The sequence below is a fragment of the Narcine bancroftii genome, chromosome 1 (genome assembly GCF_036971445.1).
Source record: "Narcine bancroftii isolate sNarBan1 chromosome 1, sNarBan1.hap1, whole genome shotgun sequence".
Classification (NCBI taxonomy): domain Eukaryota; kingdom Metazoa; phylum Chordata; class Chondrichthyes; order Torpediniformes; family Narcinidae; genus Narcine; species Narcine bancroftii.
In genome coordinates, this window is record NC_091469.1 from 241260924 (window position 1) to 241288714 (window position 27791).

Below are 27791 nucleotides of genomic sequence, written 5' to 3' on the forward strand. Positions count from 1 at the left end.
ATTCCCACGTTCCCCCTCCCCTTCACCCCTTTATTCCCACGTTCCCCCTCCCCTTCACCACTTTATTCCCCCTTGTTCCCCCTCCCCTTCACCCCTTTATTCCCACGTTCCCCCTCCCCTTCACCACTTTATTCCCCCTTGTTCCCCCTCCCCTTGTTCCCCCTCCCCTTATTCCCCTTCGCTCCTTTCTGCCCCCTTGTTCCCTTCGCTTCCCCGGGTGTAGATTCCACCTGGACACATCTGGGCAAGCCCTTGTACCCATGCGCAGTGACGTCCCGTGATCTGACAGCTCTTTCGCCCCACCCCCCGGGCTGCGGCCGCAATGTCACGTGACAAACTTTTGCGGGCAACGCATTTGAACGTGACGTCACAGGGTTCCTGAGCGCCGTTCCCTCAGCAACGGGGAGGAGGGCCGCGGCCTGGGCCCGGGGATGGAGGTGAGACTTACCCCGGGCAGGCGGGTGGGGAACGGTTGGTGGGGTCCCGAGCCCAGCCCTTGTTGGAGCCGCTCTGCCGGCGGTCATGTGGAGGAGGACAAGGGGAACGAGGGTCAGGCCGAGGCCTCGTCCCTCTACAGTCGGGCCGGTGGGGGAGAGGAAGGGTGGAGGGGCAGGGGCAGGGGGCGGGGAGGGGCAGGGGGGGGGGGAGGGGCAGGGGGCGGGGAGGGGCAGGGGGCGGGGAGGGGCAGGGGGGCGGGGAGGGGCAGGGGGCGGGGCGGGGCAGGGGGGCGGGGCGGGGCAGGGGGCGGGGCGGGGAGGGGCGGGGCGGGGGAGGGGCAGGGGGGCGGGGGAGGGGCAGAAGGCGGGGAGGGGCAGGGGGCGGGGACCAGGCCTTGTCATATGGGGAGGAAGGGGAATCATGGGGAAGTGGAGGTGAAATTGAAGAGTCTCCCCGCCCCCCTCAACCCGCATCTCTCACCGCCCCCCCTCAACCCCGCATCTCTCCCCCGCCCCCCCTCAACCCTGCATCTCTCCCCTCTACCCCCCCCCCCCGTCTCCCCTCTACCCCCCCCCCTCCTGCCCGAGGGCCTACCACCCCAGCCCTGAGGACCTCCCCTCTCCCCCTGGCCTCGCGGGCCCTGCATCTCCTCTCCCCTCACCCCACTCTGTATCTGTGTAATATACAATGTGGAGAACAAAGACAAGGCCATTCAGTCCAGCTGGGGCCACACTGGGAGCATCCTGGTATCTCCCCTCCTCTCTGCATTTCTGCCCCATACCAGCCCCCAACCAGGAGTCAGCCTTCTGGCCCATCGAGCTTGTTCAGCCAGTCAATAAGATCATAGCTAATCTGGCCATGGACTCTGCTCCACTTAACTGTCCATTCCCGCCAACCTTTCATTTCCCAATCTGTTAAAAACCTATCCATTCCTGTCTTAAATATTTTCCACAAGGCAACTCCCACAGCTGGATTGGGGAGAGAATTCCACAGATTCACCCTCTGGGAGAAGCCAATTTCCGATTTCACCCAGATGGTGAAACACAAACATGCTGGAGAAACTTTCCCGGTCAGCAAGCATCAGGGGTTGTTGGTCCATTGGGTGGAAATGGTCTTACTGTGATGTATGTCTAAAAAAAATCTGAAGGATCCGATGGGAGCAGCTCAGCACCTTGACCAAATGTTCCTTTTCAAGTTGTAATGAGATAAAATCAGCAGGTTTTCAAGGTTTCAGATCAATGAGGGAGAACAAACACTTCCAGGGTGCAAAAGTGTTGTCAAGAACAGTAAGTCACATGAAAGATCAACAAAACAAAATGCCCTTCTCATCCTGGACTGGTTTGGGATGGCTGGCTTGGAAAATCTCAGAGGAACTGGCACCGATTGTGATTCTGATGTGAGAAGTTGAAAAAACTTGCTCTTGACTCACACTGATCTAATCAAAGAGTATGTGGTTCTTTACTAATCTACATATTTCAGTTGGTCATAACTCCCAACACCGAGATTGTTCACCTCATTCATTTTATTATGATGCTTAATGTCCCATGTGCAGGATTCAAGGCTTAATGAACCCCATAAATCAGGACCTTCACTTACTGATCTTCCCAGTTAATAGGCCTGCTCATTTTCTGAATTAACTGTGTAAACAAGCTGCCTTTCTTTCTATTTAGATAGCTCATCGCAACTTCCTCTATTCCATGGAACTGTAGAACATTAACAGAACAGAAACAGGCCTCTTTGGCTTTTCTAATTTGTGCTGAACCATTTCTTTTGGCTAGTCCCACTCACCTGCATCCAGTCCATAGCCCTCCATACCCCTCCAAGTTCTTAAATGTTGAGCCCGTATTCACCACTTCAGCTGGCAGCTCGTTCCACACGCCAATCACTCTCTCTGTGAAGCAGTTTCCCCTAAACTTTTTCCCTTTCACTGTTAACACATCCTCTGGTTTCTCTTACCTATCCTCAGTGGAAAAAAAAAGCCAATCTATATTTACTTTGTCCATCCCCTCATGATTTTTAATAGAGGTATTTAAATATAAATTTAATAAATTTCTCACCATTCTTCTACCCTCCAAGTCCTAACCTGTTTAACTTTTTCCTGTAACTCAGTTCCTGAAGTCCAGGCAACGTCCTAATAAATCTTTTCTGCACTTTTTCTATCATTGATATCTTTCCTGTAGTTGGGTGACCAAAACTGCACACAATACTCCAAATTTGGCCTCATCAATGTCTTATATAACTTTACCATATCCTCCCAGCTTCTGTATTCAATAGTTTGATTTCTGAAGGACAATATGCCAAGATCTCTCTTTACAACCCTATCTATGTGTGATGCCACTTTAAGGGAATTCTGTATCTGTACCCTGATATCTGTATCTGTTCTACTCCAATCTTAGTGTCATCTGCAATCTTGCTGATCCAATTTACCACTTTCCCATCCAGATCATTGATATAGATCAGTGGTTCTCAACCTTTTTCTTTCCACTCACATACCACTTTCAGTATTCCCTATGCCATAAATGCTTTGTGATTAGTAAGGGATTGATTAAGGTGGGATGCGAATGGGAAGGAAAAGTTTGAAAACCACTGTTTTCATCATACCTAATTAACTCATTATGTGCACGGTTTCATATTCCAAAGGAAATGGGCCAATGACAATTTTTCTCAAGCAAAATATTTCAGTTACAATTGGGTCTAGAGCAGTGATTCTCAACCTTCCCTTCCCACTCACATCCCACCTTAAGCAATCCCTTACTAATCCCAGAGCACCAATGGCATAGGGATTACTTGTAGTATGTGAGTGGAAAGGTAAAGGTTGAGAACCACTGGTAAACAACAATGGTCCCAGCACTGACCCCTGAGGCACACCACAAGTTGCAGGCCTCCAGTCTGAGAAGCAATCATCCTCTACCACTCTCTGACTTCTCCCATCCAGCCATTGTTGTATCCATTTCACCACTTCACCATGAATACCGAGTGACTGAAGCTTCCTGACTAACCTCCCATGCAGAACCTTGTCAAAGGCATTATTAAAGACCATGTAGACAACATCCATGGCTTTTCCTTCATCAACTTTCCTGATAACCTTGAACAATCTATCACACACAAAGCCATGTTGACTATCTCTAATCAGTCGCTGGCTATCCAAATAATTGTATATCCGATCTCTTATAGCATCTTCCAATAATTGACCAATTTTTGATGTTTGGCTCACCTGCCTATAATTTCCAGGGTTACTTTTGGAGCCATTTTTTAAACAACGGAATAACATGAGCTGCCCTCCATTTCTCTGTCACCACACCCATGGCTAGGAACATTTTAAATATTTCTGCCAGAGCCCCTGCAAATTCTACATGAGCCTCCCTCAAAGTCTGAAGGATAATCTTGACAGACCTGGGGATTTATCCACCCTCATTTACTCTGAGACAACAAGCACTTCCTCTTTGGTCTGTATAGATTCCATGACCTCACTGCTTGTTTTCCCACAACTCTGCCCATTTCCTGAGTGAATACTAATGAAAAAAAAAATTAACTCTCCCATCTCTTTTGTCTCCATACAAAGCTGACCACTCATCTTCAAAGGGACCAATTCTGTCCCTTACAATCCTTTTGTTTTTAATATACCTGTAGAAACCATAAGGATTTTCCTTCACATTGTCTGCCAAAGCAACCTCGTGTCTTTGAGCTTTCCTGATTTCTTTCTTGAAATATTTCTTGCATTTTTTTTAGACTCCTCGAGTATCTTATGTTGCCTATACCTGTCATACACCTCTCTCTTCTACCAAATCAGATCCCCAATATCCCTCGAAAACCATGGATCCTTTGCTTTCTAACCTTGCCTTTAATCCTAACAGGAACCTACAAACTCTGTATTCTGAAAATATCACCTTTGAAGGTCCTCCACTTACCTCGCACATCTTTGACTGAAAACAACTTATTGCAGTCCATGCATTCTGGTTCCTTTCTCATTGCTTCACAATTACCCTTTTTCCAATTTAAAATCTTAACCTGAGGCCCAGACCTATCCTTCTCCGTAATTAACTTGAATCTAATGGCATTGTGATCACAGGACCCAAAATGTTCCCCTACACATTCATCATTCACCTGTCCAATCTCAGTCCCTAATAAGAGATCCAATATTGATACCTCCATATATAGATTTAGAAAACTTTGCTGCACATATATGACAAACTCCAAGCCAGCCCTTTTACAGTATGGGAGTCCCAGTAGAAAGTTAAAATCTGCTTTCACAACCTTATATTTCTTGCAGCTGTCTGCTATCTCTCCATAGATTTGCTTCAATTCTCCCTGACTATTAGTGGTCGATCATACAACCCTATGAGTGTGGTCATACCTTTCCCATTTCTCATCTCCACCCATATCGCCACAGTAAACAAGCCCTCTGGTCTGTCCTGCCTGTGATATTTTTCCCTAACAAACAATGCCACTCCACCCCCTTTTGTTCCCCCCTGTTTTATGGTGTCTGAAGCAACGGAAGCTGGAATATTGAGTTGCCAGTCTTGCCCGTCCTGCAAGCAAGTATCATTAATGGCCACAATGTCATAATTTCACGTGTTGGGGGGAGAAGGCAGGAGAATGGGGTTGAGAGTGATAGTAAATCAGTCATGATGGAATGGCAGGGTGTGTTCAATGGGCTGAATGGCCTAACCCACTTCTGATCTTTTTTTATTACAGTCAGAAACAGGCATTATGTCCATGAACCTCGCAACATCGGGAGAGATTTCCCCACCTGGATTTTAAATCGGCCCCTGTTTGTCAGATGCAAGCCCAGCTCCTAGAGCCAAGGCATCACTCTCCTCACCTGAATATCCAAGACGGGGGTTGGATCTTCACCCAAGAAGTGCCTGATCAATGGATGCTTCTCTGACCACAATGCCAACTGTGGTTGGCAAAGGGCTCCACAGTCGCCATTCTGAACACTGCGCATGTGACTTCTTGGGGAGTTGGTAATGCATCCCTGGTAAGGCACTTGTCAAGGACTGAAGGTGATTCAGTGCCGGGGTTGGGAGCAGAGCTCAGCACTGGGCTACCGGGTTCCAGAACGAGGGGCTCCCGGCTAGAAGATGCTTCTCCCCATGTCCCGGCCCTAGTCCCAGCTTCAGTATTGATTTAACCTGCTGCCTACCTCTCCGGGTGTCTCCATCGAGCATATGCTCTGTGCCCCAGGACAGGACTGCATTGATTTATCCCCGGTCACACGATTTCATCCCCAAAGCGATGAACCCGTTTCAGTGCTCCATCTGCGGGAAGAACTTTAAAATGTCAAGTGAGTTAATGAAACACCGGCGGGTCCACACCACAGAGAGGCCCTTCATTTGCTCTGAGTGCGGAAAGGGATTCGCCCGGTCCTCCCACCTGCTGAGACACCGGCAGTTTCACACCGGTGAGAGGCCCTTCACCTGCCCTGAGTGTGGCAAGGGCTTCACCCAGACCTCCAACCTGCTGAGGCACCAGCGGGTCCATACTGGGGAAAAGCCATTCGTTTGCCCCGAGTGCAAAAAGGCCTTCACCAGGTGCTCCAGCCTTGAGATACATCTGCGGATGCACAAGGGGGAGAAGCCCTTCGCCTGCTTTGAATGCGGCGAAAGGTTCGGTGAGTCTCGCAAGTTGAGGAGGCACCAGCAGGTACACACTGGCGAGTGGCCCTTCACTTGCCCCGAGTGCGGCAAGGGTTTCAGCTGGCGATCGAACTTGCTGAACCACCAGAAGATTCACAGCAGCAACAGGCCATTCGTCTGTCCCGAGTGTGGGAAGGGCTTCACCCAGTCCTCCGACCTGCGGAGGCACCAGCGGTTTCACACCGGTGAGAGGCCATTTGTCTGCTGCGAATGTGGAAAAGGCTTCACCCAGTCCTCCCACCTGCTGGCCCACCAGACGTTTCACACTGGAGAGAGGCCATTCACCTGTTTCGAGTGTGGAAAAGGCTTCACCCAGTCTTCCTACCTGTTGACTCACCAGCAGGTTCATTCTGGGGAGAGGCCATTTGTCTGCCCCCAGTGCGGAAAGGGGTTCGCCCGGTCCTCCCACCTGCTGACCCACCAGCGGATGCATTCAGGAGAGAGGCCATTCACCTGCTCTGAGTGTGGGAAGGAGTTCACCCAGTCGAACAGCCTGGTGAGACACCAGCGAATTCACTTATAAAATGCAGAGTGTGGAATATTTCAACATCATTCACTCAAACACCAAAAAGGACTGGAGTCATGTGGTTATTGAGGCAACAAATCAAAACAGGTCTTGGTCTTGTTACTAATTTGCAATTTGTTTTCAGAGTTAAGTTTATTGCCACATGTACAAAGATGCAGTGAGGAAGTTTGTTTTGGAGCAGTCCAGCTGGACATCCCATACATAGTCCAGTAAATAATTCACAGTGAAGGAGTGCAGATACAGGGACAGCTCACTCGGAACAAGGCAAAAGCAGCATTATTTTACAATTTTATGGATCCTTCTAGAATCTGATAACACTGGAAATAAACTGTCCTTGAATCTGGTGGGATGTGATCTCACACTGGTGAATCTGGGGAGGGGGGTGGAGTCTTTTAATATGCTGGTTGCTTTTCCAAGGCAGTGGGAAGTGGAGGTGGAATGGATGCTCTCCATTAATGTCAAAGACTTAGATTAATAGAGCACAGTTGAAACTTCTCCAGCCCATGAAACCTGTGCTGCCCAATTAACCTACCAATCACGGGGAGAACGTACAGACTCCTTGCAGGGAGGACTGGATTCAAACCTGGGCCGTTGATAACGTTTCGCTAACTGCCACCCAATAACAGGAATTGAATTTCATGTCTTGGATCTGTACCAAATAAAGCAGCTGTGTTTGAAAACTGTGTCTCATTCCCTTGTATCTCTGTAAACACTTAATGTGGAGAACACATGTCAGGCCCGGGGGATTTATTTGCCTTTAATCTCCACTCTGTGTTCACTGAGCTTCCATTTTTAGATAGATGCACTGTTCACCTCAAGATATGAAACAAGATGTGAGGAGAGCAATAGGATGTGGAATCCCAGAACTTCCAGATCTACACAAATAATACTGGAAAAAAAAAACTATCAAAACAGCAACTAAAATGCCAGCAGTGTGGGAAGACATCAAGAACAGAAGAATAACAAATTAAAATAAACCCACATGTAAGAACAGTAAAGAATCAGCCCTGAAGCCAGGAAACTGAGTCAGGGTACCTTGTGGTGAAGAAAATGGCAGGGCTGCCTCGAGGCCTGCTGTGGAGGGTGTTGCCTGGCCCGTGGAGTCTGCAAGAGAACTGGGATTGAGGAGGTGATGCTGCCCCACACCGGCAAGCAGACGGCAGGAGCTCTACGAAGCGGCTTGGGGAGAGGGAGAGACTCTGAACTCTACTCTCGCAGTGGAAGTGTCAGGTCTGGCAATCATGCTACGGCTGGTGGGAGCAGTGATGGCAGGGCAGAGAGGCCAGGAAATGCAGGATAGGAGCCGAACCGGTGAGTCCGATGAGATCCAGCATTGCGCCGGGGATGCAAGGAGGGGGTCCGCGACGGTGATGGAGACAGAAACGGCAGCACTGGAGGCCGGCCAAGGGGGAGGACATCTCCTTTAGAGATGCACTGGAGACCTTGGGCCTCATGGAAGATAGGCTCTTTGAAACTTTGGGTAAAAGAGCCCAGGACATGATGAAACTAATTAGATATAATACGGGGAGCCCTCTCAGGATTAACGGGTAGAAGGACAGAAGTTGAGGACAGGGTGGGAGAAAGCGAGGATAAAATTAATGGGAGAAAAGGAGCTGGATACATTGGTAAAGGAGAGGGATTCATGTGGAAAAGGTTGGACGCCCTAGTAACAGAAAAATAGTGGTGATGAAGGAAAACACTGAGGGGATGAACCCTATGGATTTCTTCCAAAACTGGATCCCTGAAGCCCTGGGTAAAGATACATTGGGCGATGGGGTGAAGATGCAGAGGGCAGAAACCTCGTTCAATGCTGGTGCATTACCAGGACAGGGAAAAATATTAGGAGCGGCGGCAGCCAGTGCAAGAAGTGGGGGGGGGGGGGGAGCGGGGGCGACCAAAGGAAATCGAGTGATAGAAGGTATTCTTCTATCCTGACATCGGCACAGCACTTTTAAAGCATAGAAAATAATTGGAACCGGTCAAAAGGCTGGTGCATCCTGAGATATCCAACTACCCTGAAAATGGTATTGCCGGGGTGGAAAGCGGGAAGGAAATTTTTTGCGGAGCTGGTAAAGGCACAGCAGTTTGCTGAGGAATCACCTGTGCTTGGGGGAGAAAGAAGAGCAAGAAGGTGAAGCATTTTGGTGTAAATACAGATAAATATTGGGTTTTAAAAATGCATGTGAAACGAGAAAGGAAAAAGGGAATTGGGAGAGTGAGGGCAGGGGAGGAAGATGGAAGGGAGAGATGTGCATCACATTGGCTCAGTCATGGATGGAAATGGCGACAGCGTGGAAGGTGGTGGTCGGGATGGGGGGAGGGATGAGGGGTGTAGAGACCTATTCGCTCGTTAATGGTGGTATGTTTCACTTAGATTATTGACACTCATCCTGCTCTCTGTTCCATAACAAAATCCAACAATAACTTCACTTTCATGCTGTTTATTGATGTAAATACAATTTTGAACTGTGTTGCATTTAATCTTTGATAGAATACAATTTGTTCAATTGTAGAAACATTGTTAATTATTACAAATCTTTGAAATTATTTGACAACTTGAAATAGTTAAGATAGTTTGAAATATTTGAAATACCGTAACTTGAGGTTGAGCTCAACACACATTATCGAAACGTTCTTACTGACAGTCAAACAAGATTTCTTGCTTGATCCACAGTGACAAACTGATTGACCCCCGCCCTTCACATTCTCAAAAAAACCCAGACACTCTATGACCTTCACAGAATTGGTAAAAATTCTAAACAAGCAGTACCGTAAATTTACTAATACAGAAACTATATAATTTTAGCCTCTACAAGGAGGACAGGGGAAGGGAGTATGATAAGGGCTTGGGGTTTGTTGTAATATTTTGTGTAACTTTTGCCTTTTTTCCTTTTTTTTGTTGAACTATTTTTCTTAACTGTCCTTTCTGGCCTTAAGGTCCTTGTTTTTGTTTTATCTTACCAGTGTTTGTCACATGCCTGGTGGGCTGGAGCAGATGGCTGAAGGAAAAAGGTTGGATGAATGATGGTGAAGCTAAGGGGGAAATAGGCCTGAGAGTCTCTGGGGCAATGGCTAAGAGTATAAAGTACATTAGTTTTAATGTTAATGGCTTGAACAGTCCAGTGAAGAGTAAAAGTGTCTTGGTACACATTAAAAAAAATGGGAGCAGATCTGGCCTTAAAAGCCTCCTCACTCAGCTCAAATACAAAGGGGTGGCAATTCCTGTAGGGAAAAGTGTTCCATTGTGAGTGCAGAATGTGATCACAGACAGAACAGGAAGATTTGTAACAGTGTTATATTCAGATATATTCAGAATCCCAGACCTTAGTAAATGTGTACACCTCCACCTTTGATCACAAAAAGTTCATACAGGACATTTTCCTAACATTGGTAGAGGGAAAGGAAAACATTCTGGTTGGGGGAGATTTTAATTTTTGTCTGGATCCTGTCTTTGATAAGTAAACAAAGAAAATAACTAAAACAAAGGTGGCAAGGGCTACTATTTACAATATGAGGGTGGTGAATTTGATATACACGTGGAGGCAGAAGCATTCAAGGGAAAAGGGTTATTCCTTTTACTCAAAACAACATGACTCCTACACTAGAATAGATTTTTTTCCTGGCTTCAGCCCCTGTAGAGGGTAGAATCATGGAAACTGAGTACACAGCTGAGTACACAGAAGAAAGAAAGAAAGACAGTTGATATTAACAATAGAAATGCCAGATAAGCTGGATATGACATACGGATGGCATCTTAATGCATTGCTGGTAAAGAAGCCGGAGAATTATACTTTTATAAGAACACAGATAGACATATTTTGTGAGACCAACCATACCTCTACTCCAGATAAATTCCTCCTATGGGACACCCTCAATGCATATTTGAGAGGTCAAATAATTGGATACACCAAGACAGTAAAGAAAGAATATATGAGGTAGGTAGATGAATTAGAAAAGGATTTCCAAAAATCAGGTTCAGAAGACTACTACAGGGCTCCAACAAATAAAAAAAACTGAAATACTATACGTTCCAAGCATATAATATGAAAAAGGCCAGAATGCAGTCAAAACCAAAATACTATGAGTTGGGAGAGAGAGCCCACAAAGTCCTTTATTGGCAGTTGAGGACAGAACTGGTCTCAAGGAAGATTAATGTGATACAAACTGGGAATGGCAGGATCACTCATAAACCAAAAAGAAATTAATGGGTCCTTCAGGGAATTCTATGAAGGTTTATATAGATGAAGTTAGTGAGTTCCTGCCCAAATTAAAGTTACAAAATTTAGACCCAGAAGAACAAGAGGCCCTAGATCTTCCCTTCACAGAAGAAGAGATAGGAAAAGCATTGAATTCACTACAGACTAAGAAGTCTCCAGGGGAGGATGGGTTCACCTGACTTTAATAAGGAATTTAATGATTTATTGATGCCGCTCTATATGGAGGTGGTAGACCAGGCAACGGAGACCCACACCATCCCGGAATTTTTTGACAGCAATCATCACGACGATGCTTAAAAAAAGACAAAGATCTGCTAATGGTGTCTTCTTATAGGCCTATCTCACTGATGAACATGGACTATAAGATATTTGCAAAGCTCAGGCAAATAGATTGGCGAAACATTTGCTGAAACTAATAAATAAAGACCAAGTGGGCTTTGTGCAAAAAAGACAGGCAGCGGGTAACATTGGCGGACTGCTCAGAATAATGCATCTGGCACAAACCAGAAACGAGGTTTAGCTGTCGCCCTGGATGCGGAAAAGGCATTCGAGAGATTGGAATGGGGTTTTCTATTCAAGGTGCTGAAAAAGTTTAGGTTAGGGCCAACTTTTATAAATTGTTAAGGGCATTATACCACATGCCCAAGGCTAAAGTTGTGACCAATGGACAAAGTTCTCCAGCTGTCCCACTGACAAGATCAAGTAGACAAGGGTACCCTCTATCTCAGCCCTGTTCGTACTGGCCATAGAACTGATGACCGAAGCCATTCACCAGGATCCAGACATCAAGGGTTTTAGATCAGGCCAGGAAGAACATAAAATCAATTTGTTTGCCGATAACATACTGATATATCCGAAAGACCCAGCAAACTCATTGTCCAAGCTGCGCTCTACTCTGGAGGACTATGGGGAGATTTCTGGCTACAAGGTTAATTGAAATTATGGCACTTACTAAGTGGGATTACAAACAATATCAAGGAAAGAGTCATTTAAAGTGGCCACAAAACAAGATCAAATATCTAGGAGTCAGAATAGACAATAACCTGAATAATTTCTATAAATAAATTATAACACCTTATTTGACAGAATTGAGGAGGGCTAAAATAGATGGATGTCCCTGCCCATTACTTTGGTGTTGCTGAGACTTCAGTACCTCTTCCAGACACTGCCCGTGGCGTTGCCCCAGGAATTCTTCCAAAATTTGCTCTCACGATTAAGGACATTTCTATGGAGTGGAAAGGTAGCCTGGGTCAGATTACAGTCTGGGCGGATTACAAATAGAAAGATAGCCAGGGTATCTATGGAGAAATTGACTTGGGATTGCAGTCTGGGCAGATTACAAATGGAAAGGTGGCCGGGGTCTCTATGAAGAAACTAACCTGGGATTACAGTCTGGTTGGGTTACGTGGAAAGGTGGCCAGGGTCTCTATGGAGAAATTGACCTGGGATTGCAGTCTGGGTGGAGTACAATGGAAAGATAGCCAGGGTAGCTTGGAGAAAGTGATGTGGGATTGCGGTCTGGGCGGATTACAAATGGAAAGATAGCCAGGGTATCTATGGAGAAAGTGACCTGGGATTGCAGTCTGGGCAGATTATGAATGCCAGACTTTAAGAAATACTATTGGGCTGCCCAGTCGAGATACATCGCATCACTCATTGAAGGGGGAGATGTACCATCCTGGGCAAAAATTGACCTGCATGTGGTAGGCGAGAAGGTGGCAGAGGACTTTATTTATAAATGAGACACCAAATTACCTGGGAAAACAGGCAGCCCTATACTAAAACAAATTATCCTCATTTCGAATAAAATTAACCAATATCTAGAAACCAAAGTGGGGCTGTCCCCAAACCACTTCCGACTCTAAATAGATTAATACTATTGATGGTAAATAACAAGATCCTGGACACCTGGCATCATAATGGCATTAGGTGTATAGAGGACAGTTGCGAGCGGGGGCAGCTAATGTCATTCAAACAACTCACATACAAGTATGATTTATCAAATAAAATGTTCCACTGCTTCCTTCAGTTAAGATCTTTTCTTCTACCAGACAGCAGTGACATAGAGACCCTGATTCTAAGGGGGATCTCTCAGAGGTTTATCTCAGCAATGTATTTTTTGCACCAAGCAGAGAGACCTAAACCAGGCCTTCATAAGTCAAGGTGGAGGTGGGAGTCAGACTTCGGAATATCCAATGATGAGTGCTCTGGTCTAACCTGTGTTGGACCAGTATGACTGCAATTATTAATGCGCGGTACAGGTTGGTCCAATACAATTTCTTGCACCAGCTGTACCTGATGCTGCAAAAATTGAACAGACCTGAGCCAAAATTATCAGACCATTGCTTCAGATGCGGCATTGAGACAGGAACCTTTGTGCACACGACCTGGACATGTAGCAAGGTGAGGCCCTTTTTTTTACAAAACCAGGTGAAGTCCAAGAGAAAATTATATATAAGGAATTCCCACATGACCCATGTTGGGTAATATAATGGACATAAGACTTAAAATGAAGCTGTCCAAATTCTAAATGGAATTTGTAATGATTCCATTGGTGGTGGCCAGGAGGTGCATAGCAGTTACCCAGAAACCAACTCCTGACTGAGCATTACTCTTTGGAATGCAGAAATGCAAACTCATGTTTCCCTGGAGAAAATTACTTTCAACTTAAGAAAGAAGTATAACACTTTTGTGAAAATTTGGCAACCAAACCAAAATTCTATAGGAGCCGCTCTACCTTCTTTATCTACCCCTCAATTGATGGGGGGAGGAGGGTAGTCCTTCCCATCCCAACCAGGAAGTCAAGAGAAGAAAACAGCCTGAGCACTGGCCACCAGCTCGTGACAAACCCATAAACCCCTGATGTGTGTTTCACATCTTTGTTGTGAGTGTCATGAATGCCGTGTGTAACTGTGGTTAGTTAAGTGTTAAATGTTGGGGGGGGGAGGGTGGAAAGAGCTGGAATTCTTCAGAAAGCTTTATAGAAATTATCATTGTAAACTGCAGTCAATGCTGAAACTGTTAACAGTGACACTGATGATGTTAATAACAGTTTGAGTTTGGAAAATCATAAGAAATGGGAGCAGGAGTTGGCCGTCCAACTCCTTGAGCCTGCTCTGCCAGTCAATAGCATCATGTTTATCTGGCCTTGGATTCAGCTCCACTTACCCGCCCATTCACAACCGTTAATTTCCCAATTCATTAAAAATCTATCATCTGTGTCTTAAATACTTCCAACAAGGCAAACTCCACTGCTCCACTCAGGAGGAAGTCAGGGGAACATGATCCAGTCTTCATCGAGGGCTCAGTAGTGGAGAGGGTCAAGACTTCAAATTCCTGGGTGTCAACATCTCCAAGGATCTGTCCTGGAGCCTCCATGTCAATGTAAGAAGGCTCGCCTGTGGTTATACTTTGTGAGGTGTTTAAGGAGATTTGGTACATCACTGAAGAATCTCAAAAATGTCGACAGGTGTACCGTGGAGATCATTCTGGCTGGTTGCTTCACTGATACACCTCTGGTACAGAGGTGTCAATGTTTAGGACAAGAAAAAGCTCCAGAGGGTTAATTTGTCCTGCAACATCACGGGCATCAGACTTCACTTCATCAAGGACCTTGACAAAAGGCGGTGTCTTATGGAAACAGCCTCTATCCTAAAGGACTCCCACCACACAAGCTGTACCCACTTCCCTCTGTTCCCATCGGAAAAAATGTACAGGATACATGCCTAAAGATGAGCACTCAGTGGCAAAAGGACAGCTTCTTCCCCACTGCCATCAGATTCCTGAATGATCAATGAACCAAAGACATAAATACATGCACTCTATGTATTTATGATTGTAAGGTGGTTTATATAAATGTTTTCACTGTGACACTGCCACAAACAATGAATATTGTGACTTGTTCATGACAATAAATTCTGATTCTGCTTAATTGGGCAAAGAATTCCACAGATTCACTCTCTCTGCAAGAAGCCAATTTCTGATTCCACCCAGATGGTGAGACACGGACGTGCTGAAGAAACTCACCAGCTCATCAAACATCGTTATGGGCCTCAGATGATCCTTTACTTCCTACGGATGGTGCAGAGGCGATGATCTTTGTGTCCTCTTTGGCCACGGGTGAGGTGCTGGAGGATCGGAGAATGGCAAATGTGGCCCCTTTGTTTAAAAAGTTAATAGGGAGAATTCTAGTAATTACATATTACTAGTCTTCCATCAGTGGTGTGCAAATGATTAGAAGTGTTCTTCAGGTTAGGATCTATGAGTGGAGAAGTCCAGTTTACTCAAGGATAGCATGGCTTTGTGAATGAAAGGTCATGCCTCTCGATGCTGATTGAATTTTTTGAGGAGGTAACAAAAGAAATTGATGAGGGTAGGGTGGTAGATGTGGTATACATGGAATTTAGCAAGATATTTGACAAGATCCCCCAGAAAGTTATGAGACCCATGGAAACTTATGTGTGTGTGGATAAAAAGCTGTCTTGCACGTAGAAAGCCAAGAGTAGTAGTGGATGGTAAGTATTCTGCCTGGAGTATTCTGAGGTGGGATGCGGCGAGAGTAGGAAGAGGTAAAATTCAAGAGCTCGCAGGATCATTAGAAAGTAAACTGAGAAAAAAACTTCAAATGACTGCCAGACTACCAATAAGGGATGTAGAAAGACGTCTAAGATAAAATAACAACAAAAAAAAGCAAACTTACAGGTAAAAACATGAAAGAATCGATGTTAAAGCAAGAGACCCGGCTTGAGGTGCCTCGTGGCAGAGAAAATGGTGGGGGCGCTTCAAGGCTCGATGACAGAATTGAAACTCCAACCCAACAGCCCAGCCAGCAGGAAAAATGGGACCTGGGAGAAGACAGCACTGCAAACCAGCAAGTAGTGTCTGAAAGCCCTACTGGAGCCCTTGGGGAAATGGAGAAGCTTGGGACCTCCCTCCCACAGCGAGAACACCAGGTTGGACATCCTCACAATGCCCATGATGCATCTGTAGTGGTCGTGGGGTGGACAGGACAGGGCCAGGCCAAAAATCTAAAAAGCCGGGAGGAACTGGCGTCTGCTCCAATGCCAGGGTGAGTGATGTGACTTACTTCGGTTCCAGCGGCGGGTCCAGTGAAGTGCCAGCAGTGAGAGCGAGGGGTCGAGGAGCTGTGAGGAGGACCCAGACAGTGATAGAGAAAGGGTCCAAGGCTTAAAAAATCCTTGTCAAGGCAAAGCATTCAGGGGGCTCGGAGGCCTCCCTGCGAGATGTGGTGGAAGCATTTGGCCTCATTGAGGACAGGCTCTTTCAGGCAATGGACATAGGGGCTCAGAACATGGGAGGGAATTTGTCAGGACAGATGGGAAGGATGTTAGAAGTAGAAGAAAGAGTGGGGATAAATGAAGATACCATACATAGTATGGAGAATAAATTTGACACACTGATGAAGGAGCAGGACTGTTTATGGGGGGAGTTAGAGGCCCTCGAAAATTATAGCAGGAGAAATAACATTAAAATAGTGGGGCTAAACGAAGGGACCAAAGGACAAAACCTGGTGAGCTTTTCTCAGAGCTGGATCCCTGAGGGGATGGGCAAAGGCACATTCGGGGAAAGGGTAGAAATGGAGAACACACATAGATCCCTCCTCCCGAAATCAGGGCCTGGGCAGAAACCATATTCCGACCTGGTGAAACTATTACGTTATCAAGTCAGGGAAAAAATATTGGGGGCAGCAGAAGTCAGTGCATAAAAAGAGAGTGTCCCATGGAATTAGAGAGGACAAGGTTTCATTTTACCCGAATATTAGTGTGGCCCATTTGATGGCCAGGAAGGTGCTTGAGCCAACCAAAAGGCTGATAAGGCAAAAGGACTGTGTTGAGTCACCCAACCACCCTGAAAGTTGTACTACCTTGGTGGGGAGGAAGTCTATTACTGACCTAGATAGGGCATGGCAATTTGCCGAAGATTTACCCACAGTAGGAGATAAAAAGAAGAGTTAAAGCCAAGTTGGGCACTAACCCATAATGATTATTATATCATGTATCGTAAAGTATTCTGACATAAAAAGGTATAAATATTGTGTCTGTAGCCAATGGAAGTGATCAGGGTAATTTTCCTGGGAATCATGGGAGATGGATGGAGGAGAGGATGGGTGTGAGATGCACAATCTGTCGTAGTTGGGGGTGGTGGTGGTGATGACTTAAAGGAGGTGGTCACCGAGGGAGGTAGGGAGGGGGGATGCAATGTGGGACAAGGACTGCGTTGGGAAAATCATTTGGGATTAACTAAATATGTTACTGTAGTGATGATTATGTGTACTGGCTGGCCCGCCCTCCGGGTGTCTTCCTGCCTTGGCTCCTCCCTTAGTCCTTCCCATGTGACCCCGGGCCAGAAAGGCCCTTGACGTCAAGGAGAAGTCCTTTCTCCTTTCCACTCATTTCCAAGCCTTGGACCTGAGTCAGCAATCTCTATTACAATAAAGCCTATCATTCCCCTCAGTCTTTGTCTGTCATTATTGGGGCTACTGATACCACCCAACAGTTACCTTAATTTGTGTAAGTGTTTTTCTTTCTCCTCTCTTTTTGGTTAGTTATTTTAGTTTTTGTCTTTTTTCCCAGGATCTGGCATGGCTCAAAGCGGTCAGGGCTGGATGGCTTATGGTAAAGGGCTAGATGAGGAGGGGACTCAGGGTGGCAGAGGTACAAAAGAAATATAAATATGACAACCCCTGGGGCAATGGCTAAAAATATAAAATTTGCAAACTCGAATGTCAACAGTCAGAACGGGCAAATCAAGAGAAAAAGAGTCTTGGCACACATTAAGAAAATGGGACCTGGTCTTCCCCCAAGAAGCCTAATTTTTTAAATATATTTTATTTATTAAAGATATAGTATAGACATTATTACCCCCTCCCCCCTCCCTCATACCCTTCCCCCCTAAAAACTACCCCAAATAAAATAAAATGGAGTTAACATATGTACGGTAATTTACTTATTGCCATGTTGGGGGCCCTCTCTTTCCGGGAAGAAAAAGAACCATTATTACATTACTAAGCCCATATGTTTCACTAATTAAAAAAGAATAATTACCATATAAGTTGTAAGTTATCTTTTCCAATGGAATACATAATCGCAACTCAGCATGCCATCTCTGGATATTCAACTCAATTTCATTTTTCCAAGTAATTGCAATACACTTCCTAGCCACCACTAAGGCCAGTGGAATAAATGCAAGTTGAAATTTCTCCAATTTTAATCCCAAAATAAATGTTGTGCTATATCCAAGTAAAAATAACATTTGTTCAAGTTCCAACTCAAACAGACCTTTCCAAAATTCTACACCAAAAAGATTTCACCTCTTCACAAAGCCAGTCTGAGTTTAGAAAAGAACCAGTCTCTTTACCACAACAGAAACATCAATCTGAAGAACTAAATCCATATCTCTTTAACTTCTCAGAAGTTAAAAGTAGCAAAATTATAATGAACCAGTCTGTAGCGCATCAAATGACTGAAAAGACTTGTAGGCTCAAACCAAGGCTTTTATTACCAAAAGACTGGAGCGTAGTACATCAAGGTTGACCAGTCCAGACTGACCTGGATCTGGTTAAATGCAGCCCTTTATGACCTGGCCAGTAGGTGTGGCTACAGCTCTCAGCCAATCATTAGCACAATGTACAAATATATATAAATATGTACAGAGGTGATAGGTTCCCATACTATCACCCTTCTTTGAGAACTGACCCCAGGGTGGCTAAAAAGGGGTTCATTACCAAGTGGTGATTCCAAAACACGGAAGGATAGCATGCAGGGGTTATAGGCTGTAACAGTCAGGTGGCCTGATCATCTGACATGATCACTGTGGCACCAGAATCGGAGTAGCTGGCGGGGGCGGGGCATGATCATCGTTAGAGTCTCTGAGGATCAGTGCGGGTACTTCTAGTCATCATTATCTGTGTGCTGGTCCCGTCTACTGCCATCGTCATCTACGTACTGCTGCTGGTCTCGCTGTCCCAGGATGTTACCTGAGGGAGGTTTGGAGGAAGGTTGAGGAACGAATGTTAGATCTGGCTTGGGCCAGGTCTCTTACCGAGACCGTGTCCTCCCACCCATCTGGGTACTCAATATAAGCATAGTGTGGGTTCGCATGTAGCAGCATTACCCGGTCCACTGGAGGGTCGTTTTGAGTACTGGACACGACGTCTCAGCAGGACAGGTCCAGGAACTGTCAGCCAAGCCGGTGTGGTCGTCCCCGATTCTGACTTCCGTGGGAATGAGAACATGCGTTCGTGCGGGGTAGCGTTGGTGGCAGTACATAACAGAGACCTGATGGAGTGTAGGACATTTGGGAGTGCGTCCTGGGAGCAAGTGATGAGGGAAATCGTGATCGCTTTCCAGACGGTGGCATTCTCCCTTTCTACCTGCCCGTTACCATGCGGGTTATAGCTAGTGGTCATGCTCAAAGCAATACCGCGCTCCAGAAGGTACTGCCTCAGCTCTCCACTCATAAACAAGGAACCCCAGCCACTATGATGTAAATGGGGTACCCAAAAATGGTGAAGATGCTGTGCAGTGCGTTTATGATTGTGGAGGCGGTCATGTCCAGACAGGGAATAGCAAACGGGAAGCAGGAGTACTCATTGATCACCGTGAGAATGTAGGTGTTACAGTTTGACGAAGGTAGGGGCCCCTTGAAGTCCACACTGAGATGTTGGAAGGGCCGGGTGGCTTTAATGATGCGGGTCTTCTCGGGCCGGAAGGAGTTGGGCTTGCACTCAGCACATACGGGGCAGGCTTGGGTCATGGAGCGGATCTCCTTGACCACATAAGGCAGGTTGTGGGCCTTTACAAAGTGGTGAACCTGGTGACCCCTGGATGACAGAGCTCCTCGTGGAGTGTCTCTGCAGCCTGTCCAGTTGTGCACTGGCGCATGTTCCACAGGAAAGAGCATTGGGCGGGTCACTGAGTTTGCCGGACCGGTACAGAATGTCATAGTTAAAGGTAGGGAGTTCAATTCTCCACCTGGCAATCTTGTCATTTATGATCTTACCCCGCTGGTTGTTGCTCAACATAAATGAGACCGCGCGTTGGTCGGTTAGCAGTGTAAAGCGGCTGCCAACGAGGTAGTGTCTCCAATGATATATGGCCTCAACAATGGCCTGGGCCTCCTTCTCGACAGAGGAGTGTCAGCTTTCTGGGCCCTGGAGGGTCCTAGAAAAGAAGACTGCCAGTGCAAAGTCGGAAGCATCGCTCTCCACTGGGAATGTTATGGATTCGTGCAGAGTGGCCACGGCGATGTCTGGTTTGTTGCGGTCGAAGGCTGCTCTGGCTTCCACTGACAAGGAGAAAGAGGTGGATTTAATGAGTGGCCGTGCCTTTTCAGTGTACTGTGGGACTCATTGGGCATAATAGGAAAAAAATCCCCAGGCAGCGTTTGGGTGCCTTCTGGGTTTGGGGCGCATGTGGTCAGGATCTGGCTTTACCACACAGTTTTCCACCAGGCAACCTAGAATAGCGAGGCAAGTGATCCGGAAGAGACACTTCTCAAAATTGTAGGTCAGATTCAGCTGTTTCACCATTTGGAACAATTTCTCAAGGTTGGCATCGTGGTCCTGCGGGTCGTGGCCACAGATGGTTACATTGTCCAGATACAGGAATGTACCAGTTAGGCCGTTCTGGTCTACCATCCAGTCCATTTCCCATTGGAAGACCGCGACACCATTAGTGACACCGAAGGGAACCCTGAGGAATTGGTACAAAGACCCGTTCACTTCGAAGGCCGTAAAAGGGTGGTTTTCTGGATGAATTGGGAGCTGATGGTAGGCTAATCGAAGGTCAATAATGGAAAACACACGGTATTGGGCAATCTGATTCACCACATCCGTAATTCGCAAAAGAGGAAAAGTGTCCAAGAGCGTGAAGCGGTTGGTGTAGTCAACCACCATCCGCAGCTTTTCCCCATACTTAACGACTATTACCTGTGCCCTCCAGGGACTTGCGCTGGGCTTGACGATGCCCTCGTCCAACTATCTGTGCACCTCACTTTTAATAAATTTCCTGTCACCGAAGCTGTACTACAAGCTTATAATGCCAATCAGTTTCCAGCCAGGGGTGAGGTTGACGAAGAGTGATGTAGGAACGACCTGGAGGGTGGAGAGGCTGCAAGTGGAGCGTCAGGGCATGGGGAATGGCGTGGGCTGTCGCTGGCAGGAGGTATCCAGAGTGGAGTGGTGGTGACAGACAGAGAGCAGGGCATGGGGACCCCCGTAATGCAGTGATACCGATTTAAAATGGCATTGAAAATCCAACCCCAACAATACAGGAGCACACAGTTGCAACAGGACTAGTAACTTAAAACTCGTAAATCTGTTGCCCTGAACCACACAATACCCCTTGATGCCCATTGAGTGGGCTCTTGTGGCCAGTGAAATCTTCTGGTCAGTGGGATAGACTGTAAGCGCACGTCGTTGGAGCAGGCCTGGATGAATGAAGCTCTCTGTCGAACCTAAATCAAAAAGACAGTTAGTATATTAGTTGTTCACTTTGATGGTTTCCATGGCCTTAGCTAGGGGATGTGGTTGGCTTTGATTCAATGTCACAAATGTAGTGAACGATGCAGGGAGCAAAGCTGCCTGTGTTGGTGTCTCTGGAAGATTACATGATGACATCACGCATCGCTAGGAGGGCCGTCCGCTGGAGCCTCACGTCACTGGAGTAGGGCAGAGTGTCGTGGTGCCTCTGCCTGTTGTGTGCTACACTTGCGCGGTGATGCCATCAGAGTGGACGGTCTGTCGGGGTCTGCCGACGCAGAGACCCAGGTGGTGGGGGCCAACGTGGAGAGCCGCGGTGCCGGTAAGTCAGCGGTGAGTGAGGGGGCTGAAGTGGAGAGCCATGGTGCCGGTAAGTCAGTGACACGCATGGTGCAGGTGGTCCATCGGGGCTTGCGCAGAGGTCACATTGGGGAGGGTCGATGTAGAAGCCAGTGGCGGTGGTGTCCGTGGAGTGGTTGGTCTGTTTGGGTGCAGCATCACGGCAGCAAGGGCGGAGCCCTGCAAGGGCGATGCCTTTCGCGTGTGGTGCTTGTGTCATGACGTCAAGCATTGCCATGTGATCAGTTCCACGCTCTCATTGGATGAGAGTTCTGAGGTCAAGTAGTTTGAATCTGGGGAAGGTGGTTGGGCTTCGTACGAGGCACTGTGCTTGGTGGCACCCATCTTGGGCTGGCAGACTTTTGCGAAATTGCCATTCTTTTTTGCACTTCTGACACTGGGCTTTCCTCACAGGGCACAGAGATTGACTGAGTTTCTCCATCCCACAGAAGTAACACTTCAGGGTCATGTTGGGAAGCATGGCAGGAGCGTGGCCATCGACGGGGCGTGGGGAGGCCGAATTAAAGGCAGGTATTCTGCTCACATCGTAACAGTAGGCCCAGCCCTGTGTGTAGGCATCCATGCTTAGGGCTGCAGCCTCTATTGTTTCAGTGATCTGTACTGTCTCCACAAGGCTGTCTCCCACATGCTCCAACAGTCATTGCCTCACTTCATTAGACCGAATCCCAGCCATGTAAGCATCCCATATGAGGTCATCAATGATCCTGGCTGCAGTTTTATCGGTGCATGCACATGATCTGCCCAGTAACCTTAGTGCCTGTAGGTAGGCTTTGTAGGACTCCCCCAGCTGCTGTCTCCTGGTCACCAGCATGTGTCTGGCATATACCTTATTCACAGGTCATTCATAGCGTCCCTTTTGCACATTCATGGCTGCTGTGTAGGAGGTCGCATCCTCGATGCTTTCACAGACCCTCGTGGACACCATCGACATCAGAATCAACAGTTTATCAGCATCTTCCTCCACGATGGGGTCTCAGTGCTGCAGGTATGCCTCAAAGCACCTCACCCAGTGCCTGAAATCACTCTGGGCGGTAGCTGACTGCGGGTCGATGCTGAGGCATTCTGATCGTAGCATTCGTTCCATCCATTGAAGATTTTTTTTGGTAATAAAATTGTAGCACATCGAACAACTCAAAGACTTTTGACTCAAACCAAGGCTTTTATTATTAAAAGACTGGAGCATAGTACATCGTGATTGACCAGTCCAGACTGACCTGGATCTGGATAGGTTGGGCCCTTTATGACCTGGCCAGTAGGTGTGGCTATGGCTCCCAGCCAGTCATTAGCACTATATACAAATATATTCAGATATATACAGAGGTGATAGGATCCCATACTATCACCTATATCTCACATTTATCTATTTAGTCATACTGTCTTCACACAAAGTCATCCATTCTTCCTGAGATATTGGAATAGCTAAGTCTTCCATTTAATTCTTTATTTATACAGATCTAACTTTTTACGTTGTAACAAGACATACATAAATCCTTTCTTGCCTCCCTCTGTGATTAAAGCTTCAAAGTTCGTTCGTTTAGGTAACTAACTCGCGTAACAACTCTCATTAATACAGGGAAAAATAAGTCAAAGAATTCTTTATAAAATTCAGAGGTAAAACAATCCTCACCTTGGGATTTCCCCATAGACATAGATTGCAATGCTTTTTTAATTTGCATCTCATTAAATGGAACATCTAGCTCTTTAATCTCTTTATCTTCCAATGTCAGCATATCTAAATTAGACAAAAATGCATCAATTTGGTCGTTGTCTTGTACAACCTCAGAAGTATACAAATCCTTATAAAATGAACGAAATTCATCATTAATCTCGAGGTTTGGGGGTGTTACCTGATGGCGAAGGAAGAAGTTTAATTCCATCTTCCTCCAGTTGGACTAATAAATACCCGAGTTAAAATACTTTTAAAAAGTCTTGCAAGTTTGCTCTGAAGTTGTCTGAATGTTAAAAGAATACAATGGCTGCTAATACAAAGAAATTGAAAGCACAGATTCAGAAGAAACTTCCTTTTAAGAGTACAGAAAAAATGAGGCCAACTTATCAAGTGGAATCCACGGAATCAATTGGACAGCCACCTAAGCAGCAACGCACTCCAGTTTGCTTAAGTATTACCCCGGCGCCTTCGCAAGATATCGCCGGGCTTCCAATTTTTTCCTCTTATCTTGATCAGCGCACCTGCGATGTTGGGCGCACTGTAGAGTTGCCGGAGTCTAGTGTTGGGCCCATTGCACGACACTGCTGTGGTCCCGGCAGCACGGAGGGCTGAGGCAGCGCATCAGAAGACGTGCATGCGCAGGCCAAGGCAGCACATCGGAAGACATGCATGTGCGGGCCCCGGCGCTGCCAGGCATGTGCGGTGTGTCCCGGGTCTGTGATTTTCTTGATAGCATTTGGGCTGTCAGCAAAGTTGGTCGGCAACGGCCTGACCACATCGGGACTGGGTCTGTAGGCATGAAGATCAGAAGCAAGGTGACAAAATCGCTGGTAGAAACAAAAGAATAACTTCTTTTCAAACTGAAGAAATGGAAGAATCATTGACTGCTATTGAAGTGAAAGAAGGTCGGCTGCAAGGAGAGACTAGTGACACTAGTTTTGATGCTGTTTTTACAATTTTGGCATCTATAGCTCATCAAATTGGTAATATGTCAACACAAATGTCTATTCAGATTGATCATGGACTGAAAAAATGAATAATATTTGTGAAGAAGTTTCTTCTGTTAAGAAAGATATTTCTGTTGTTAAAGCTGATGTTAATAGATGTTTGAATATGGTGGATACAGTTCAAGACAATTTTAAGAAAATGGAAGGTACCTTTCAAGTTTGTAGAGAACAAGTGGAACATAATAAATAAAAAATAGAAAAAGTGGAAGATTCAAAATGGGATGGAAAATTCAGAAGGACTTATTGAAGGAGAGAGATTCTTTGGAAAATCAAAGCAGCCCATTAAAAGAGTGGGAATTCCGGAAGGAATTGAGGGTTTGGATCCATTAAAAAAATCTTGAAAAAAAATCAAAAGCAGCGGTTCAATTGGTTTTGTTGATGAAAGACAAATTTGATAGAGGTTTGGAGAAGGTTAGATCCTACTTAGAAAGATTTTTCATTTTATTCTTTGTGTCATGATTCATTTTCAAGGATTGACTTCTTTTTAGTGTCAGCACATTTGCAATCTCATTTTATTCAAGCTGAATATAAGAGTAGAATAATTTCTGATCATTCATTGTTATTCATTTCTTGTGTTGGGCTGGAAGTTATTCAATCAACTTTTCGGTGGTGGTTTAATGCAATGTTATTGAAAAAACAGGAATTTGTAAAATTTATTAATGATCAAATTGTTTCTTTTCTGGATTTGAATAGGAATACAGTTCAGAGAAATTTTATTTTATGGGATGCTTTGAAGGCATTTTTACATGGTCAAATTATTAGCTATGCATCAAAGGAAAAGAAGAAATTTTTGGCAGAGGCTCGGTCACTGGAAAAACAGATAGCTGATTTGGAAAACGAATTTCAGAGGAATTGTACAGAGGATAATAAGGCAGCTTTGACTAAATTGAAGTTACGATATAATACACTACAAACATATCAATTTGAATGTTTGATTCAAAGATCTAAACAACATTATTATGAGTTAGGGGACAGAGCTCATAAAGTTTTAGTGTGGCAATTGAAAACAGAACAAACATCAAGAACTATTAACGCTGTGAGGAAGGATAACTCAGTTACTTTTAAACCTCAGGAAATCAATGACCAATTTATATAATTTTACCAGAAATTATATGCGTCTGAGGGAGTTCGAGTTGATGGTTCCATTGAATCTTTTTTTATCAGAATTAAATATGTCAATATTAGGGGAAAATGATGTGAGGAAACTGGATTCTCCTTTTACAGATTTAGAAATAAAGGACATTATTCCACAAATGCCTAATGGGAAGTCTCCAGGTGATGATGGGTTCACTGTTCAATTTTATAAAGTTTTTTATGATGATCTGTCCTCTTTATTTATGGATGTTCTTCATCAGGGAATGTAGGAATAAGCTTTACCAGACTCGTGTTTAAGTGCAATAATAACAATTATACCAAAAAAATATAGAGATCCTTTGAATGTAGCTTCATATCGGCCAATTTCTTTATTAAATGTGGATTATAAAATAATAGCAGAATTATTGGCGAATAGACTTGCTAAGTATTTACCACAATTGGTACATGCTGATCAGGCTGGTTTTATTAAAAATAGGAATGCCTCTGACAATATTCTTAGAGTGATTTCATTGATCAACGCTTCACATCAGCAACCCAACCTACCAATGGTAGTTGCTCTAGATGCTGAAAAAGCTTTTGATAGGGTCGAATGGAATTTTTTATTTGAAGTTTTGGAGAAATATAAGTTTGGACCCTTTTTTATTGTTGGGTGAAGGCATTATATAATAGTCCCATTCCTAGGGTGGTAAAAAATGGTTAAATCTCTTTTTTATTTAAATTATTGTGTTCAACCCGTCAAGGTTGTCCTTTGTTGCCAGCTCCATTAGGCAAAATGAGAATTTTAGAGGTATAAGGATAGCGTACGATTAATATAAGATTACTCTATTTGCTGATGACGTTTTGATATATTTAACTAATCCGGAAATATCTTTAATTTACTTGCAAGAATGTTTAGAACAATATGGTAAATTATCAGGATATAAAGTGAATTGAGACAAAAGTGAAATATTACTAATTTCTGAGGGAAATTATGACCAGTGTAGACAAATTACTAAACTCCGTTGGACTGATAAAATTAAGTACTTAGGGATAATGATTGATGTAAATATTCAATCATTGTATAACTTAAACTATGTACTATTAATGAGAAAGATTAAAGCACATTTGATTAAATGGAAGGATTCACTTTGTTATTAATAGGTCGAGTAAATTGTATTAAGATGAATATCTTTCTACGAATTCAGTATCTCTTTCAATCGATTCCTTGTTTACTTTCAAAATCTTTTTTTCAGGATTTAAATAAAGTAGTTCGAGAATTTCTATGGAAGGGAAAATTAGCTAGAGTAGTGATACATAAATTGACTTGGAAATACGCTTTGGGAGGTTTGCAATTACCTCATTTTCAAAATTATTACAAAGCAGCTCAATTAAGATTTATTAACCATATGTTGGATGCTTTGTGCCCCCTAGTTGGGCCAGGGTAGAATTGGCTGGTATATCAGAACCTTACTCACGTCAATTAGTATTTAAATGGAATTCTGTTTTATTACAGAGATATAATGTACTGATTTTAAAACATTTGTTAGAGATTTAGACTAAAAGAAATTTATTAATAGAATCAAAAGGTAAAATATAGGTTCAAGCCCCAATATATCAAAATTAATTGATTCCTTTTTCATTGAATAATAGATTTTTAAGAAAATGGCAGTCTAAAAGAATAAAGTTATTGCAGGATTGTTTTAAAGATGGTAATTTTTTATCATTTAATCAACTTAGAGAGAAATTTGGAATTTCAGTCAATTCTTTGTTTATTATCAAATTACAGTGTTTGTGAAAGATCATTTTGGCAGAGAAATGAAAATTCCTAAGTTAATGAAATTTGAGTTTATGATTTCTCATTTTTCAAATAAGGTTTTTATTTCAGAGATGTATACATTGTTACAAGACACTGTGGATAAAATAAATTTAGATAAATCCAGGATTAAATGGGAAAACGATTTAATTTGTGATATTAATCAGGCCGACTGGGAGATGATGTGTTTTGATGGTGTGATAAATTGTTTAATGTAAGATATAGTATGATTAATTATAAGTTTTTTCATCAGTTACATTTAACCCCTGCGAAATTGAGAAAATATGGATTTAGTAATTCAGAGTTGTGTTTTAAATTACATGTAGGAACATTTTTACATTCCGTTTGGCTTTGTGATAAAGTTCAATCATTTTGGTATAAAATTAGGGAATTTCTTCAAAATTTGTTTAAAATCCAATTCTTGTTAGATCCCAAATTTTTTTAGTTGGGTTATTATGGATCCATTTATGGATTTGGGGTTAGATAAGTTTCAAACAGCATTTTTACGTTCAGCATTGGCTGTAGCACATAAATGTGTTGCGATTTC

At 44.4% G+C, this 27791-nt stretch overlaps 1 protein-coding gene across 1 annotated transcript in view; it reads left to right on the top strand.

Annotated features, from left to right (window-relative positions):
- The first annotated feature begins 392 nt into the window (after nt 1-392).
- Nucleotides 393-27791, top strand: part of LOC138740817 (zinc finger protein 850-like) — a 41942-nt gene continuing 14543 nt past the window's right edge. The window contains exons 1-2 of the mRNA XM_069893970.1: nt 393-437; nt 5134-6593. Coding sequence (XP_069750071.1) covers nt 5677-6593 — 917 coding nt within the window. The 5' untranslated portion in view covers nt 393-437; nt 5134-5676. The remainder of the gene's footprint in view (nt 438-5133; nt 6594-27791) is intronic.